The 16,465-nt window shown below is 52.2% G+C and overlaps 1 protein-coding gene across 1 annotated transcript in view; it reads left to right on the top strand.

Annotated features, from left to right (window-relative positions):
• The window catches only part of LOC144479410 (solute carrier family 46 member 2-like), a 32,397-nt gene that overhangs the window by 5,324 nt on the left and 10,608 nt on the right, over window positions 1-16,465 (top strand). Inside the window, exons 2-3 of the mRNA XM_078198050.1 lie at window positions 13,353-13,436; window positions 16,298-16,454. Of these exons, the coding sequence (XP_078054176.1) occupies window positions 13,353-13,436; window positions 16,298-16,454 (241 nt within the window). The remainder of the gene's footprint in view (window positions 1-13,352; window positions 13,437-16,297; window positions 16,455-16,465) is intronic.

Raw genomic sequence — 16,465 nt, 5'->3', positions numbered from 1 at the left:
AATGGCCACAACATCGAAGTCCCAGGTACCAACCCATGCTGCAAGTTCACCCACCTTATTCCGGATGCTCCTGGCGTTGAAGTAGACACACTTCAAAACACCTTCCTGCCTGCCTTTACACTCCTGCGACCTTGAAGCTTATTCATGACCTCACCACTCACATCCTCCTGTACACTGGAGCAACAATTCAGGTTCCCATTCCCCTGCCGAATTAGTTTAAACCCTCCCGAAGAGCATTAGCAAATTTCCCCTCCCGAATATTGGTACCCCTCTGGTCAGGTGAAGACCATCCCGTTTGTAGAGGTCCCACCTACCCCAGAATGAGCCCCAATTATCCAGGTATCTGAATCCTTCCCTCTTGCACCATTCCTGTAGCCACGTATTCAACTGTTCTCTCTCCCTATTCCTCTCCTCGCTGGCACGTGGCACGGGTAACAAACCAGAGATAACAACTCTATTTGTTCTAGCTCTAAGCTTCCACCCTAACTCCCTGAATTTCTGCCTTACATCCCCATCTCTTTTCCTACCTAGTTAGCACTGCTGCCTTAGACCGCCAGGGACCCAGATTCGATTCCCCGCTTGGATCACTGTCTGTATGGAGTCGACATGTTCTCCCCGCGTTTGCCTGGGTTTCCTCCGGGTGCTCCGGTTTCTTCCCACAGACCAAAGATGTGCGGGTTAGGTGGATTGACCATGCTAAATTGCCCCTTGGTATCAGGGGGACTAGCTACGGGAAATGCATGAGGTTATGGGGATAGGGCCTGGGCAAGATTGTGGCCGGTGCAGACTCAAGGGGCCGAATGGCCTCCTTCTGCATTGTAGGATTCTATGATTCATTGCAGTGTTAATGGAAGTCTACTTGTGACACTAATCAATAAACTACACGTGATTCCAGACTGAATGTGGGTGACTCTTATCTGTCCTCTGAAATGTCCGAGCAAGCCACTCAGTCCAAGGGCAATTAGGAATGGGCAACAAATGTTGGCCTTGTCAGTGATGCCCACATCCACATGAAAGAGTAAGAGCAAAGATAAAAGAACAGTACAGCACAGGCACAGGCCCTTTGGCCCTCCAAGCCTGCGCCAATCATGATGTCTACCTAAACTAAAACTGTACGGAGTCCGTATCCTTCCATTCCCATCCTATTCATGTATTCGTCTAGTTGCCCCTTAAATGCCGCTATCGTACCTGCTCCCACCACCTCCCCAGGCAGCGCGTTCCAGACACTCACCACCCTCTGTGTAAAAAGCTTGCCCCTTACATCTCCTCTAAACTTTTCCCCACGCCCCTTAAACCTATGTCCTCTAGTACTTGACTTTTCTACCCTAGGAAAGAGCATCTAAGTATCCACTCTGTCCATGCCACTCAATCTTGTAGACGTCTATCAGGTCACCCCTCATCTTAATAAGGAAAAGGATTCCCCTGGCTATTGACTTGCCAAGTGAAATAGGTGTTCCCGAGCCGCTCTAATCTAGGCCCTTCATCATTTTATACACATTGGATAAAATGTGACATTGTAAAACAAAAGCAGCCAGGATCACAGGGCCAGGGACCCAGGTTCAATTCCAGCCTCGGGTCACTGTGTGGAGTTTGCACATTCTTCCCGTGTCTGCGTGGGTTTCCTCCGGGTGCTCCGGTTTCCTCCCACAGTCCAAAGATGTGCGGGTTAGGTTGATTGGCCATGATAAATTGACCCCAGTGTCAGGGGGATTAGCAGGGTAAATGTGTGGGGTTACAGGAATAAGGCCTGGGTGGGATTGTGGTTGATGCAGGCTCGATGGGCCGAATGGCCTCCTTCAGGACTGTCGGGATTCTATGATTCGAGGGGAAATGGGGAGTATGGAAATGGCAGTGACATTAAACAAATACTTTTACCTCTGTCCTCATGGTTGAAAATAAAATTCAGAAATAACAGGCAAAAGTTTTAGCGAGAAGGAGGAAATCAGTGTTAGTAGAAAGAGAAACACTGGACAAATGAATGGGAATAAAAGCTATCAAATCCCCTGGCATTCTAGAGGTGGGAGTTTCTGGCCAAGCGCAACCAGAAAATTCCGTCCGCGGTCGTGGACCTTTGCATGGCCCACCCCTCACCCGCTGCAATTTCCGTGGCGGGTGGGACGGGAAAACCCCCCCCTCTGTATCCTAGGATTTCCAAAGAGGTGGATAAAGAAGTAAATGGATCCAGGATTCAGGAAGGAATGTTTCCAATGGATTGGAGGTTAGGAAGTGTAACCTCACTGTTCAAGGGAGAGGGAAAATAGGGAACTCTGGGCCAGTTACCCTGACAACAGCAATAGGAAATATGTGAGAATCTGTAACTGGGGGTGTGATAATGTGGCATTTAGAAAATCATTATAGGATTAAGGAGAGACAAGAGGAATTTGAGAAAGGGCAATTGTGTTTGATAAATGGTTGGGGTTTTTTTGAGGGTAGAACTAGCAGGGATGTAGTGGATGTAGTGAATTTTCAAATAAACATTCAATAAAGTGCCACACAAGAGGTCATTGTGCAAAATTCTGACAGATGGGATTGGGGGAATATAGCCTGAGAATTGGTTAATGGACAGAAAGGAGAGAGTAGGAATGATCAGGGCAGTCTCAGGTTGGGAAGATTATAAGCAAAGGAGTACCGCAAAGATCAGTACTGGGCCTCAGCTATTTACAATCTATACCAATGTTGGAATGAGTGTTAGGTGAGTGGGCTGTGTGTAACATATCCTAGTCTGTTCACAATATAACGTGATGTCAGAAAGTAAGTGGTGAGGGGAACAGAAGGAGATTGTGGAGAGACAGGTTGTGTGAGTGGGTCGATGGAGTAAAGTGTGGCAAAGTGTGAAATTATCAGGAAAATTAAAAGAAAATTTAATTTTTGTTTGAATTGTGAGAGAAGGGGTCATTCAGAGGGATCTGTGTGTCCCTTGTACATGAATCACAGAAAGTTAACATACTGACGCAGCAAGCAATTAGGGACACAAATGGTATGTTAGCTTTTGTAAGAACCATTGGGGATTGGAGTTTAAGAATAAAGATATCTTACTGCAACTCGGGACCACTATGTTAAATTATGCTCTCCTTATGAGAAAGAATTTGTTCCAGAAGGAATACATTCGGCTGATTCCTGAGGCGGAGGGATTGAGTGGACGAGGCCAATATTGTTTGGGTGAGAGGTGGCCTCATTCTAGTTTGACAGGGTAGATGGTGGGTGGATGCATTGCACTGACTGGGGAATCTAGAAGGTGGGGACAGATGCTCAGAATAAGGGGTGATTTAGGATTGAGATGAGGAGGAATGTCTTCAGTTGAAGGGTTGTGAATCTTGGGAATTCCCCACCCCAGAGAGTTGCTGACACTCAGTCACTGAATCGATTCAGGACAGAGACTACTAAATTTTTAGACATTAAGGGATATGCGGAGTTTGACGAGGTGAGATCGGGATAGTTGAGCCGTGATCGCATTGAATAGTCAAAGCAGGCTTGAAGGGTCAAACTACTGAATTACTGAATTGTTACAGCGCTGAAGGAGGCCATTTGGCCTATCGTGTCTATACTGGCTCTCTGAATGAACAACTCAACTAGTGTCATTCCCACTGCAAGCTCCCTGCCTCCCCGCTCCCCACCCCACTCCCTTCTCCCTGTAACCCTGCACATTCTTCCCTTTCAGATTATGATTCAATTCCCTGTTGAAAGCTTCTATTTGCCCTCCTTGCCCCATTCTCCCAGGCAGTGCATTCCAGACCCTAATCGCTCACTGCGTGAAGAAGATTCTCCTTGTGCTCCAGTGCTTGTTTTGCCAATGACCCTAATTCTCGTGCTCAATGCTCACACCTTAGCTTGCAGTTCCATTTCTGCCCAGATCCCTCGTGGCATTGAATTCCTCTATCAATTCCCCTCTCAGCCTCTCTTCCCCAAGGAGAGCAGTTTTGGGATTGATTGGAGTTCAGGGGTAGTCAATGCAAGACTCTGTTACCATGGCACACAGTTTTGTAACCCCCCCCCCCCTCACTCCCGGGTGGGGAGGGGGGGGGGTTGGAGGGTGAGGGGCTGGGGAGGGGGCGTTGGAAGGTGAGGGGGTGGGGAGGGGGGGTTGGAGGGTGAGGGGGTGGGGAGGGGGGGTTGGAGGGTGAGGGGGTGGGGAGGGGGGGTTGGAGGGTGAGGGGGTGGGTGGAGGGTGAGCGGGTGGGGAGGGGGGGGTTGGAGGGGGAGGGGGTGGGGAGGGGGGGGGTTGGAGGGTGAGGGAGTGGGGAGGGGGGGGTTGGGAGGGTGAGGGGGTGGGGAGGGGGGGGTTGGAGGGTGAGGGGGTGGTGAGGGGGGGTGTTGGAGGGTGAGGGGGTGGGGGGTTGGAGGGTGAGGGGGTGGGGAGGGGGTGGGGGAGGGAGGGGGTTGGAGGGTGAGGGGGTGGGGAGGGGGGGTTGGAGGGTGAGGGGGTGGGGAGGGGGGGTTGGAGGGTGAGGGGGTGGGGAGGGGGGGGTTGGAGGGTGAGGGGGTGGGGAGGGAGGGGTGGTTGGAGGGTGAGGGGGTGGGGGGGGGGGTTGGAGGGTGAGGGGGTGGGGAGGGGGGGGTTTGGAGAGTGACGGTTTCCCTGCTCCCACAGGCCCGATGGGGAAATGATCTGAATTTTCTCCGTCTCCATCAAACTCCCCCCTCAGCTCCCGAATATCCAGCTCTGCTCATTCCCACAATCCCGCAATCCCAAATCAAACTGCACCTTGAAAAGACTGGAACTTGATGTGAGTTTGAATGTTGGAATTGAGTTTCCCCGGTGCCCTCTGTGGTTAAGGGAAGGACTGTTACTATGGTTACCAATGGAATCATGTCACAACATTGCATTGTTACCATGACAGCGGCTGTAAAACAGGAATGAGGACAAGGTGAGGATTGCAGTCAGTCCTGTCCCTCTGGCCCCCACCCCCTGGCCTTGGCCTCAGGACCGTGTGTAACTGCACAGAGTCCGCTGGCCTTTCTAACACCACTGGAAGATGTTGGCGGGTGTGAGCAGGGCTGTGTGTCTGGGACACGGAGGAATTTTCCCCCAAACATTCCAGTCTGAAAACCGCGGAGTTTCACTCTGGTTTTTTCAGCGACTTACCCGTGCGATTTCCCCAAACTCTCTGAATGTTTTGGTAGTGGGGAGTAAATCTGCTGGAGACGCACCCTGATCACCCATATACTGCACGCCAGTCTACATCATATAGGGAGATACGTCAACCGCACCGCCCCCCCCCCCCACACACAGACATTGCCCCCTTCCACACCCACAACACCCCTCAAAGACCCCCCCCTTAAACCCCCCCCCCAGACCACTCCCCAGCACACCCCCTCCAACGGACCCCCCCACCCCTGATCACCAGCCCCGACCCCCGATCGCTGGCCCCACCACCAGCTCCCCCCTCCCCTGTGTGGCTCCACCCCTGTGTGACCACCCCCAGTGAGGACCCCAGGCCCCACCCCCTTAGCACTGCACATGCCCGGTGGGCGGTGCCAGGCTGTCACTGCCCAAGGGGCACCCTCCCCCCGCCCCCGGATCTTCTGGGGAAGTCTCAATGGCTTCTGTTCCCCTCCCCCACGCCCCCACCCCCCGGCGAGGCCATCGTGTCAGGTCCCGGTTGGTGGGGGCAGCTGTGATCCTCGTGGGTGAGGACCCCCCAAGCGAGGCAGCTGAGGCAAGTGAGGCCGCACAATTGTGTCCTGAGCTCACTAAATCGATGTAAATGAAGTTATAAATATTTAAATCAGCCTCATACCCTCCCCCAGTGCGAGGCTGGTTATGTCAGGAAAAATGGCAATGGGAAGATTGTGACTGGCTGGACCCAGACACGATTCTGATTTGTTTCCTTCTGCTGAATTTCCCTGCTCTGCTCTGCAGTCGGCCAGCGCAGGGGGGCGGGACATTGCACCCATTGCCGCAATTTTACCGGTACGTCCGCCCCGATTCTGGGGGTGGGCGAGGCTCGGAGAACAGCATTCTCTGTTGGCTTCAGGTGGGGTCGTACAAACCTCGGGCGGACATGCCGGTACGATTCCACCCATAGAGTCCCGTCCTCACCCAGAAACCTGCATATGGGGCTGGATCTCGGCAACATCCAAACCTGGCACTGAGGGGATACAGATCAGACCCACAGTGACAGAGTGTGAGGATGTGAGAGAGGAGCGCTGATTTCCCCCTTCCGCCCACCACGGGAAACAGAGTGGGCGAGGGACGGAGCTTGGAAATGTCCATGTGTGTGAGTATGAGAGAGAGAGTGTGTGTGTGAGAGTGAGTGTGAGAGTGTGTGTGAAAGTGTGTGTGAGAATGTGTGTGTGAAAGTGTATGTGTGTGAAAGTGTGTGAGTGTGTGTGTGTGAAAGTGTGTGTGAGTGTGTGTGTGTGTGTGTGTGTGTGAAAGTGTATGTGTGTGAAGGTGTGTGAGAGTGTGAGTGTGTGTGTGAAAGTGTGTGTGAGAATGTGTGTGAAAGTGTATGTGTGTGAAAGTGTGTGAGAGTGTGTGTGTGTGAAAGTGTGTGTGAGTGTGTGTGTGTGTGTGTGAAAGTGTGTGTGAGTGTGTGTGTGTGTGAGAGAGTGTGTGAGTGTGTGCGTGAGAGTGTGTGTGAGAGAGCATGTGTGTGAGAGTGTGTATGAGAGTGTGTGTGAGAGAGTGTGAAAGTGTGTGTGTGTGTGTGAGAGAGAATGAATGTGTGTGTGAGAGTGTGTGTGAGAGTGTGTGTGTGTGAGAGAGTGTGTGAGTGTGTGCGTGAGAGTGTGTGTGAGAGAGCATGTGTGTGAGAGTGTGTGTGAGTGTGAGAGAGTGTGTGAGTGTGTGCGTGAGAGTGTGTGTGAGAGAGCATGTGTGTGAGAGTGTGTGTGAGTGTGTGAGTGTTCAGTGAGGGTTCAGTCTGTGTACACACAGTGAGGGTTCAGTCTGTGTACACACAGTGAGGGTTCGGCCTGTGTACACACAGTGAGGGTTCAGTCTGTGTACACACAGTGAGGGTTCAGCCTGTGTACACAGTGAGGGTTCAGTCTGTGTACACACAGTGAGGGTTCAGTCTGTGTACACACAGTGAGGGTTCGGTCTGTGTACACACAGTGAGGGTTCAGTCTGTGTACACACAGTGAGGGTTCAGTCTGTGTACACACAGTGAGGGTTCGGTCTGTGAACACAGTGAGGGTTCAGCCTGCGTACACACAGTGAGGACTCAGTCTGCGTGCACACAGTGAGGGTTCAGCCTGCGTACACACAGTGAGGGTTCAGTCTGTGTACACACAGTGAGGGTTCAGTCTGTGTACACAGTGAGGGTTCAGTCTGTGTACACACAGTGAGGGTTCAGTCTGTGTACACACTGTGAGGGTTCAGTCTGTGTACACAGTGAGGGTTCAGCCTGTGTACACACAGTGAGGGTTCGGTCTGTGTACACAGTGAGGGTTCAGTCTGTGTACACACAGTGAGGATTCAGTCTGTGTACACACAGTGAGGGTTCAGTCTGTGTACACACAGTGAGGGTTCGGTCTGTGTACACACAGTGAGGGTTCGGTCTGTGTACACACAGTGAGGGTTCAGTCTGTGTACACACAGTGAGGGCTCAGTCTGTGTACACACAGTGAGGGTTCGGTCTGTGTACACACAGTGAGGGTTCGGTCTGTGTACACACAGTGAGGGTTCAGTCTGTGTACACACAGTGAGGGTTCAGTCTGTGTACACACAGTGAGGGTTCAGTCTGTGTACACAGTGAGGGTTTAGCCTGTGTACACACAGTGAGGGTTCAGTCTGTGTACACACAGTGAGGGTTCGGTCTGTGTACACACAGTGAGGGTTCAGCCTGTGTACACACAGTGAGGGTTCAGCCTGTGTACACACAGTGAGGGTTCAGTCTGTGTACACAGTGAGGGTTCAGTCTGTGTACACACAGTGAGGGTTCAGTCTGTGTACACACAGTGAGGGTTCAGTCTGTGTACACAGTGAGGGTTCAGTCTGTGTACACACAGTGAGGGTTCGGTCTGTGTACACAGTGAGGGTTTAGCCTGTGTACACACAGTGAGGGTTCAGTCTGTGTACACACAGTGAGGGTTCAGTCTGTGTACACACAGTGAGGGTTCAGTCTGTGTACACACAGTGAGGGTTTAGCCTGTGTACACACAGTGAGGGTTTGGTCTGTGTACACACAGTGAGGGTTTAGCCTGTGTACACACAGTGAGGGTTTAGCCTGTGTACACACAGTGAGGGTTCGGTCTGTGTACACAGTGAGGGTTCAGTCTGTGTACACAGTGAGGGTTCAGTCTGTGTACACACAGTGAGGGTTCGGTCTGTGTACACAGTGAGGGTTTAGCCTGTGTACACACAGTGAGGGTTCAGTCTGTGTACACACAGTGAGGGTTCAGTCTGTGTACACACAGTGAGGGTTCAGCCTGCGTACACACAGTGAGGGCTCAGTCTGCGTGCACACAGTGAGGGTTCAGTCTGTGTACACAGTGAGGGTTCGGTCTGTGTACACAGTGAGGGTTCAGTCTGTGTACACACAGTGAGGGTTCGGTCTGTGTACACAGTGAGGGTTCAGTCTGTGTACACACAGTGAGGGTTCGGTCTGTGTACACAATGAGGGTTTAGCCTGTGTACACACAGTGAGGGTTTAGCCTGTGTACACACAGTGAGGGTTCAGCCTGTGTACACACAGTGAGGTTTCGGTCTGTGTACACACAGTGAGGGTTCGGTCTGTGTACACAGTGAGGGTTCGGTCTGTGTACACAGTGAGGGTTCAGTCTGTGTACACACAGTGAGGGTTCAGTCTGTGTACACACAGTGAGGGTTCAGTCTGTGTACACACAGTGAGGGTTCAGTCTGTGTACACAGTGAGGGTTTAGCCTGTGTACACACAGTGAGGGTTCAGCCTGTGTACACACAGTGAGGGTTCGGTCTGTGTACACACAGTGAGGGTTCGGTCTGTGTACACAGTGAGGGTTCGGTCTGTGTACACAGTGAGGGTTCAGTCTGTGTACACACAGTGAGGGTTCAGTCTGTGTACACACAGTGAGAGTTCAGTCTGTGTGCACACAGTGAGGGTTCAGTCTGTGTACACACAGTGAGGGTTCAGTCTGTGTACACACAGTGAGGGTTCAGTCTGTGTGCACACAGTGAGGGTTCAGTCTGTGTACACAATGAGGGTTTAGCCTGTGTACACACAGTGAGGGTTCAGTCTGTGTACACACAGTGAGGGTTCGGTCTGTGTACACAATGAGGGTTTAGCCTGTGTACACACACTGAGGGTTCAGTCTGTGTACACACAGTGAGGGTTCAGTCTGCGTGGACACAGTGAGGGTTCAGCCTGTGTACACACAGTGAGGGTTCAGTCTGTGTACACACAGTGAGGGTTCGGTCTGTATACACAGTGAGGGTTTAGCCTGTGTACACACAGTGAGGGTTCGGTCTGTGTACACAGTGAGGGTTTGGTCTGTGTACACAGTGAGGGTTCAGTCTGTGTACACACAGTCAGGGTTCAGTCTGTGTACACACAGTGAGGGTTCAGTCTGTGTACACATAGTGAGGGTTCGGTCTGTGTACACAGTGAGGGTTCAGTCTGTGTACACACAGTGAGGGTTCAGTCTGTGTGCACACAGTGAGGGTTCAGTCTGTGTACACAATGAGGGTTTAGCCTGTGTACACACAGTGAGGGTTCAGTCTGTGTACACACAGTGAGGGTTCGGTCTGTGTACACAATGAGGGTTTAGCCTGTGTACACACACTGAGGGTTCAGTCTGTGTACACACAGTGAGGGTTCAGTCTGCGTGGACACAGTGAGGGTTCAGCCTGTGTACACACAGTGAGGGTTCAGTCTGTGTACACACAGTGAGGGTTCGGTCTGTATACACAGTGAGGGTTTAGCCTGTGTACACACAGTGAGGGTTCGGTCTGTGTACACAGTGAGGGTTTGGTCTGTGTACACAGTGAGGGTTCAGTCTGTGTACACACAGTCAGGGTTCAGTCTGTGTACACACAGTGAGGGTTCAGTCTGTGTACACATAGTGAGGGTTCGGTCTGTGTACACAGTGAGGGTTCAGCTTGCGTACACACAGTGAGGGTTCAGTCTGTGTACACACAGTGAGGGTTCAGTCTGTGTACACACAGTGAGGGTTCGGTCTGTGTACACACAGTGAGGGTTCGGTCTGTGTACACACAGTGAGGGTTCAGTCTGTGTACACACAGTGAGGGTTCAGTCTGTGTACACACAGTGAGGGTTCGGTCTGTGTACACACAGTGAGGGTTCGGTCTGTGTACACACAGTGAGGGTTCAGTCTGTGTACACACAGAGAGGGTTCAGTCTGTGTACACACAGTGAGGGTTCAGTCTGTGTACACAGTGAGGGTTTAGCCTGTGTACACACAGTGAGGGTTCAGTCTGTGTACACACAGTGAGGGTTCGGTCTGTGTACACACAGTGAGGGTTCGGTCTGTGTACACACAGTGAGGGTTCAGCCTGTGTACACACAGTGAGGGTTCAGCCTGTGTACACACAGTGTGGGTTCAGTCTGTGTACACACAGTGAGGGTTCAGTCTGTGTACACACAGTGAGGGTTCAGTCTGTGTACACAGTGAGGGTTCAGTCTGTGTACACACAGTGAGGGTTCGGTCTGTGTACACAGTGAGGGTTTAGCCTGTGTACACACAGTGAGGGTTCAGTCTGTGTACACACAGTGAGGGTTCGGTCTGTGTACACACAGTGAGGGTTCAGTCTGTGTACACACAGTGAGGGTTTAGCCTGTGTACACACAGTGAGGGTTCGGTCTGTGTACACACAGTGAGGGTTTAGCCTGTGTACACACAGTGAGGGTTTAGCCTGTGTACACACAGTGAGGGTTCGGTCTGTGTACACAATGAGGGTTCAGTCTGTGTACACACAGTGAGGGTTCAGTCTGTGTACACACAGTGAGGGTTCAGCCTGCGTAAACACAGTGAGGGCTCAGTCTGCGTGCACACAGTGAGGGTTCAGTCTGTGTACACAGTGAGGGTTCGGTCTGTGTACACAGTGAGGGTTCAGTCTGTGTACACACAGTGAGGGTTCGGTCTGTGTACACAGTGAGGGTTCAGTCTGTGTACACACAGTGAGGGTTCGGTCTGTGTACACAGTGAGGGTTCAGTCTGTGTACACACAGTGAGGGTTCAGTCTGTGTACACACAGTGAGGGTTCAGCCTGTGTACACACAGTGAGGGTTCAGTCTGTGTACACATAGTGAGGGTTCGGTCTATGTACACAATGAGGGTTTAGCCTGTGTACACACAGTGAGGGTTTAGCCTGTGTACACACAGTGAGGGTTCAGCCTGTGTACACACAGTGAGGGTTCGGTCTGTGTACACACAGTGAGGGTTCGGTCTGTGTACACAGTGAGGGTTCGGTCTGTGTACACAGTGAGGGTTCAGTCTGTGTACACACAGTGAGGGTTCAGTCTGTGTACACACAGTGAGGGTTCAGTCTGTGTACACACAGTGAGGGTTCAGTCTGTGTACACAGTGAGGGTTTAGCCTGTGTACACACAGTGAGGGTTCAGCCTGTGTACATACAGTGAGGGTTCGGTCTGTGTACACACAGTGAGGGTTCGGTCTGTGTACACAGTGAGGGTTCGGTCTGTGTACACAGTGAGGGTTCAGTCTGTGTACACACAGTGAGGGTTCAGTCTGTGTACACACAGTGAGGGTTCAGTCTGTGTACACACAGTGAGGGTTCAGTCTGTGTGCACACAGTGAGGGTTCAGTCTGTGTACACAATGAGAGTTTAGCCTGTGTACACACAGTGAGGGTTCAGTCTGTGTACACACAGTGAGGGTTCGGTCTGTGTACACAATGAGGGTTTAGCCTGTGTACACACAGTGAGGGTTCAGTCTGTGTACACACAGTGAGGGTTCAGTCTGCGTGCACACAGTGAGGGTTCAGCCTGTGTACACACAGTGAGGGTTCAGTCTGTGTACACACAGTGAGGGTTCGGTCTGTATACACAGTGAGGGTTTAGCCTGTGTACACACAGTGAGGGTTCGGTCTGTGTACACAGTGAGGGTTTGGTCTGTGTACACAGTGAGGGTTCAGTCTGTGTACACAGTGAGGGTTCAGTCTGTGTACACACAGTGAGGGTTCAGTCTGTGTACACACAGTGAGGGTTCGGTCTGTGTACACAGTGAGGGTTCAGCCTGCGTACACACAGTGGGGGTTCAGTCTGTGTACACACAGTGAGGGTTCAGTCTGTGTACACACAGTGAGGGTTCGGTCTGTGTACACACAGTGAGGGTTTGGTCTGTGTACACACAGTGAGGGTTCAATCTGTGTACACACAGTGAGGGTTCAGTCTGTGTACACACAGTGAGGGTTCGGTCTGTGTACACACAGTGAGCGTTCGGTCTGTGTACACACAGTGAGGGTTCAGTCTGTGTACACACAGTGAGGGTTCAGTCTGTGTACACACAGTGAGGGTTCAGTCTGTGTACACAGTGAGGGTTTAGCCTGTGTACACACAGTGAGGGTTCAGTCTGTGTACACACAGTGAGGGTTCGGTCTGTGTACACACAGTGAGGGTTCGGTCTGTGTACACACAGTGAGGGTTCAGCCTGTGTACACACAGTGAGTGTTCAGTCTGTGTACACAGTGAGGGTTCAGTCTGTGTACACACAGTGAGGGTTCAGTCTGTGTACACACAGTGAGGGTTCAGTCTGTGTACACAGTGAGGGTTCAGTCTGTGTACACACAGTGAGGGTTCAGTCTGTGTACACACAGTGAGGGTTCAGTCTGTGTACACAGTGAGGGTTCAGTCTGTGTACACACAGTGAGGGTTCGGTCTGTGTACACACAGTGAGGGTTCAGCCTGTGTACACACAGTGAGGGTTCAGTCTGTGTACACGGTGAGGGTTCAGTCTGTGTACACACAGTGAGGGTTCAGTCTGTGTACACACAGTGAGGGTTCGGTCTGTGTACACAGTGAGGGTTTAGCCTGTGTACACACAGTGAGGGTTCAGTCTGTGTACACACAGTGAGGGTTTAGCCTGTGTACACACAGTGAGGGTTCGGTCTGTGTACACAGTGAGGGTTCAGCCTGTGTACACACAGTGAGGGTTCAGTCTGTGTACACACAGTGAGGGTTCAGCCTGCGTACACACAGTGAGGGCTCAGTCTGCGTGCACACAGTGAGGGTTCAGCCTGCGTACACACAGTGAGGGTTCAGTCTGTGTACACACAGTGAGGGTTCAGTCTGTGTACACACAGTGAGGGTTCAGCCTGCGTACACACAGTGAGGGTTCAGTCTGTGTACACACAGTGAGGGTTCAGCCTGTGTACACGCAGTGAGGGTTCAGTCTGCGTACATATAGTGAGGGTTCAGTGTTTTATGTTGTATATTTTGTGTTTTCTAGCTCGCTCTATGATGTTGTTTTCCTGTATTCCCATGCCTACGATTCGAGCTCAGTTGTCGAAGCAGATGGAAGCGGGTTCCTATGGTAAGGAATTATTCACAGACACACTGACTGATTGTTCAATCCTCACCATCTCAATCGCTTACCCATCACAGGGAACGTTTCTCTCTGAGAACGCTGATCAGAAAATGGAGTTTCAGCTTCAGGTGCAGCAGGCGGTAAAGAAGGCAAATGGCATGTTGGCCTTCATTGCGGGAGGTTTTGAGTCCAGGAGCAGGGATGTGTTGTTGCAATTATACAGGGCCTTGGTGAGGCCACACGGTTTTGTGCAGTTTTGGTCTCCTTTTCTGAGGAAGGATGTTCTTGCTCTCGAGGGAGTGCAGTGCAGGTTTACCAGGCTGATTCCGGGGATGGTGGGACTGATGTAAAAGGAGAGATTGACCAGGTTAGGATTGTTTTCGCTGGAGTTCAGACGAATGAGGGGGGATCTCATAGAGACTTATAAAATTCTTAACAGGACTAGACAGGGTAGATGCAGGAAGTTCCCAACGGTGGGGAATCCAAACACAGTCTGAAGAGAAAAGATAAACCTTTTTGGTCAGAGATGAGGAGACATTTCTTCACCCAGAGAGTGGTGAATCTGTGGAATTCATTACCATAGAAAGTAGCTGAGGACAAAATGTCCAAAGATGTGCAGGTTAGATGGATGGGCCATGCTAAATTGCCCTTAGTGTCAGGGGATTAGAAGGGTTACATGGGGTTACGGGTATAGGGTCTGGGTGGAATTGTTGTAGGTGCAGACTCGATGGGCCGAATGGCTTCCTTCTGCACAGTAAAGATTCTATGATTCTCAAACTTTGCATGTTTTCAAGAAGCAGTTAGATATAGCTCTTGGGGCTAAAGGAACTGACCCTCTGACAGTGCGGCACTCCCTCAGTACTGACCCTCTGACAGTGCGGCACTCCCTCAGTACTGACCCTCTGACAGTGCGGCACTCCCTCAGTACTGACCCTCTGACAGTGCGGCACTCCCTCAGTACTGACCCTCTGACAGTGCGGCACTCCCTCAGTACTGACCCTCTGACACTGCGGCACTCCCTCAGTACTGACCCTCTGACAGTGCGGCACTCCCTCAGCACTGACCCTCTGACAGTGCGGCACTCCCTCAGTACTGACCCTCTGACAATGCAGCACTCCCTCAGTACTGACCCTCTGACAGTGCGGCACTCCCTCAGTACTGACCCTCCGATAATGTGGCACTCCCTCAGTACTGACCCTCTGACAGTGTGGCGCTCCCTCAGTACTGACCCTCTGACAGTGCAGCACTCCCTCGGTACTGACCCTGTGACAGTGCTGCACTCCCTTAATACTGACTCTGACAGTGCGGCACTCCCTCAGTACTGACCCTCTGACAGTGCGGCACTCCCTCAGTACTGACCCTCTGACAGTGCGGCACTCCCTCAGTACTGACCCTCTGACACTGCGGCACTCCCTCAGTACTGACCCTCTGACAGTGCGGCACTCCCTCAGTACTGACCCTCTGACAGTGCGGCACTCCCTCAGTACTGACCCTCTGACAGTGCGGCACTCCCTCAGTACTGACCCTCTGACACTGCGGCACTCCCTCAGTACTGACCCTCTGACAGTGCGGCACTCCCTCAGTACTGACCCTCTGACAGTGCGGCACTCCCTCAGTACTGACCCTCTGACAATGCGGCACTCCCTCAGTACTGACCCTCTGACAGTGCGGCACTCCCTCAGTACTGACCCTCTGACAGTGCGGCACTCCCTCAGTACTGACCCTCTGACAGTGCAGCACTCCCTCAGTACTGACCCTCTGACAGTGCGGCACTCCCTCAGTACTGACCCTCTGACAGTGCAGCACTCCCTCAGTACTGACCCTCTGACAGTGCAGCACTCCCTCAGTACTGACCCTCTAACAGTGCGGCACTCCCTCAGTACTGACCCTCTGACAGTGCAGCACTCCCTCAGTACTGACCCTCTAACAGTGCGGCACTCCCTCAGTACTGACCCTCTAACAGTGCGGCACTCCCTCAGCACTGACCCTCTAACACTGCGGCACTCCCTCAGTACTGACCCTCTGACACTGCGGCACTCCCTCAGTACTGACCCTCCGACACTGCGGCACTCCCTCAGTACTGACCCTCTGACACTGCGGCACTCCCTCAGTACTGACCCTCCGACACTGCGGCACTCCCTCAGTACTGACCCTCTGACACTGCGGCACTCCCTCAGCACTGACCCTCTGACACTGCGGCACTCCCTCAGTACTGACCCTCCGACACTGCGGCACTCCCTCAGTACTGACCCTCTGACACTGCGGCACTCCCTCAGTACTGACCCTCTGACACTGCGGCACTCCCTCAGTACTGACCCTCCGACACTGCGGCACTCCCTCAGTACTGACCCTCCGACACTGCGGCACTCCCTCAGTACTGCACTGTAGGGTCATTCTGAATTTTGTGCTCCAGTCGCTGGAGCAGATTTTGAACGTAGAAGTTTCCAAGTCAGAGACATGGTTTCTCAATCCATTCCCTCGCCACACACACTGTCAGAGCTGCTGAGAATTTCCAGCATTTTCTGTTCCGGGTGAGATATTTGGAGTGGTGTCTGGAAACGATGAGAGGAAGACAGAGCCCTGAGGGTAATTAGAGTGAGGGAGGTAGGGGAGGATTTGAAAAGAGGGTGAGGTATTTATAATGGTGGCCCTGTCTGAATGTGAGCCGCTCTCACGTGTGAGAGCATCGACAGGATTGTCATCAGGGCAGAAAGGGGCAGCAATGGTGTGAGCTGTGAGTGTGTGACGATAGTGGACTGTGTGTGTGTGCACGCGTGCAGGGCAGAATCCAGTCCAAGTCTACCAGGCAGGGCAGTGTGTTAATCTCTGTACATCCACAGTCTCTGATAGTCACCATTTTCTCCCAGCCTCCATCTTCGCTTGGCTCCAGTCAGCTGTTGCTCTCACCGATGTGATTTCCACTGTTGTGTTTAACAATCTATATGCTGCCTCGCTACAATGGCACAGCAACATCTCTCTGCTCCTGGCTGCCACCGTGTGCTGGTTCAGTACTATACCCATCGTGTGAGTACCAT

Source organism: Mustelus asterias, chromosome 26, assembly GCF_964213995.1.
Source record: "Mustelus asterias chromosome 26, sMusAst1.hap1.1, whole genome shotgun sequence".
Classification (NCBI taxonomy): Eukaryota; Metazoa; Chordata; class Chondrichthyes; order Carcharhiniformes; family Triakidae; genus Mustelus; species Mustelus asterias.
The sequence above is the reverse complement of the archived record's forward strand: the minus strand, read 5'-3'. Positions and strand labels throughout refer to the sequence as shown.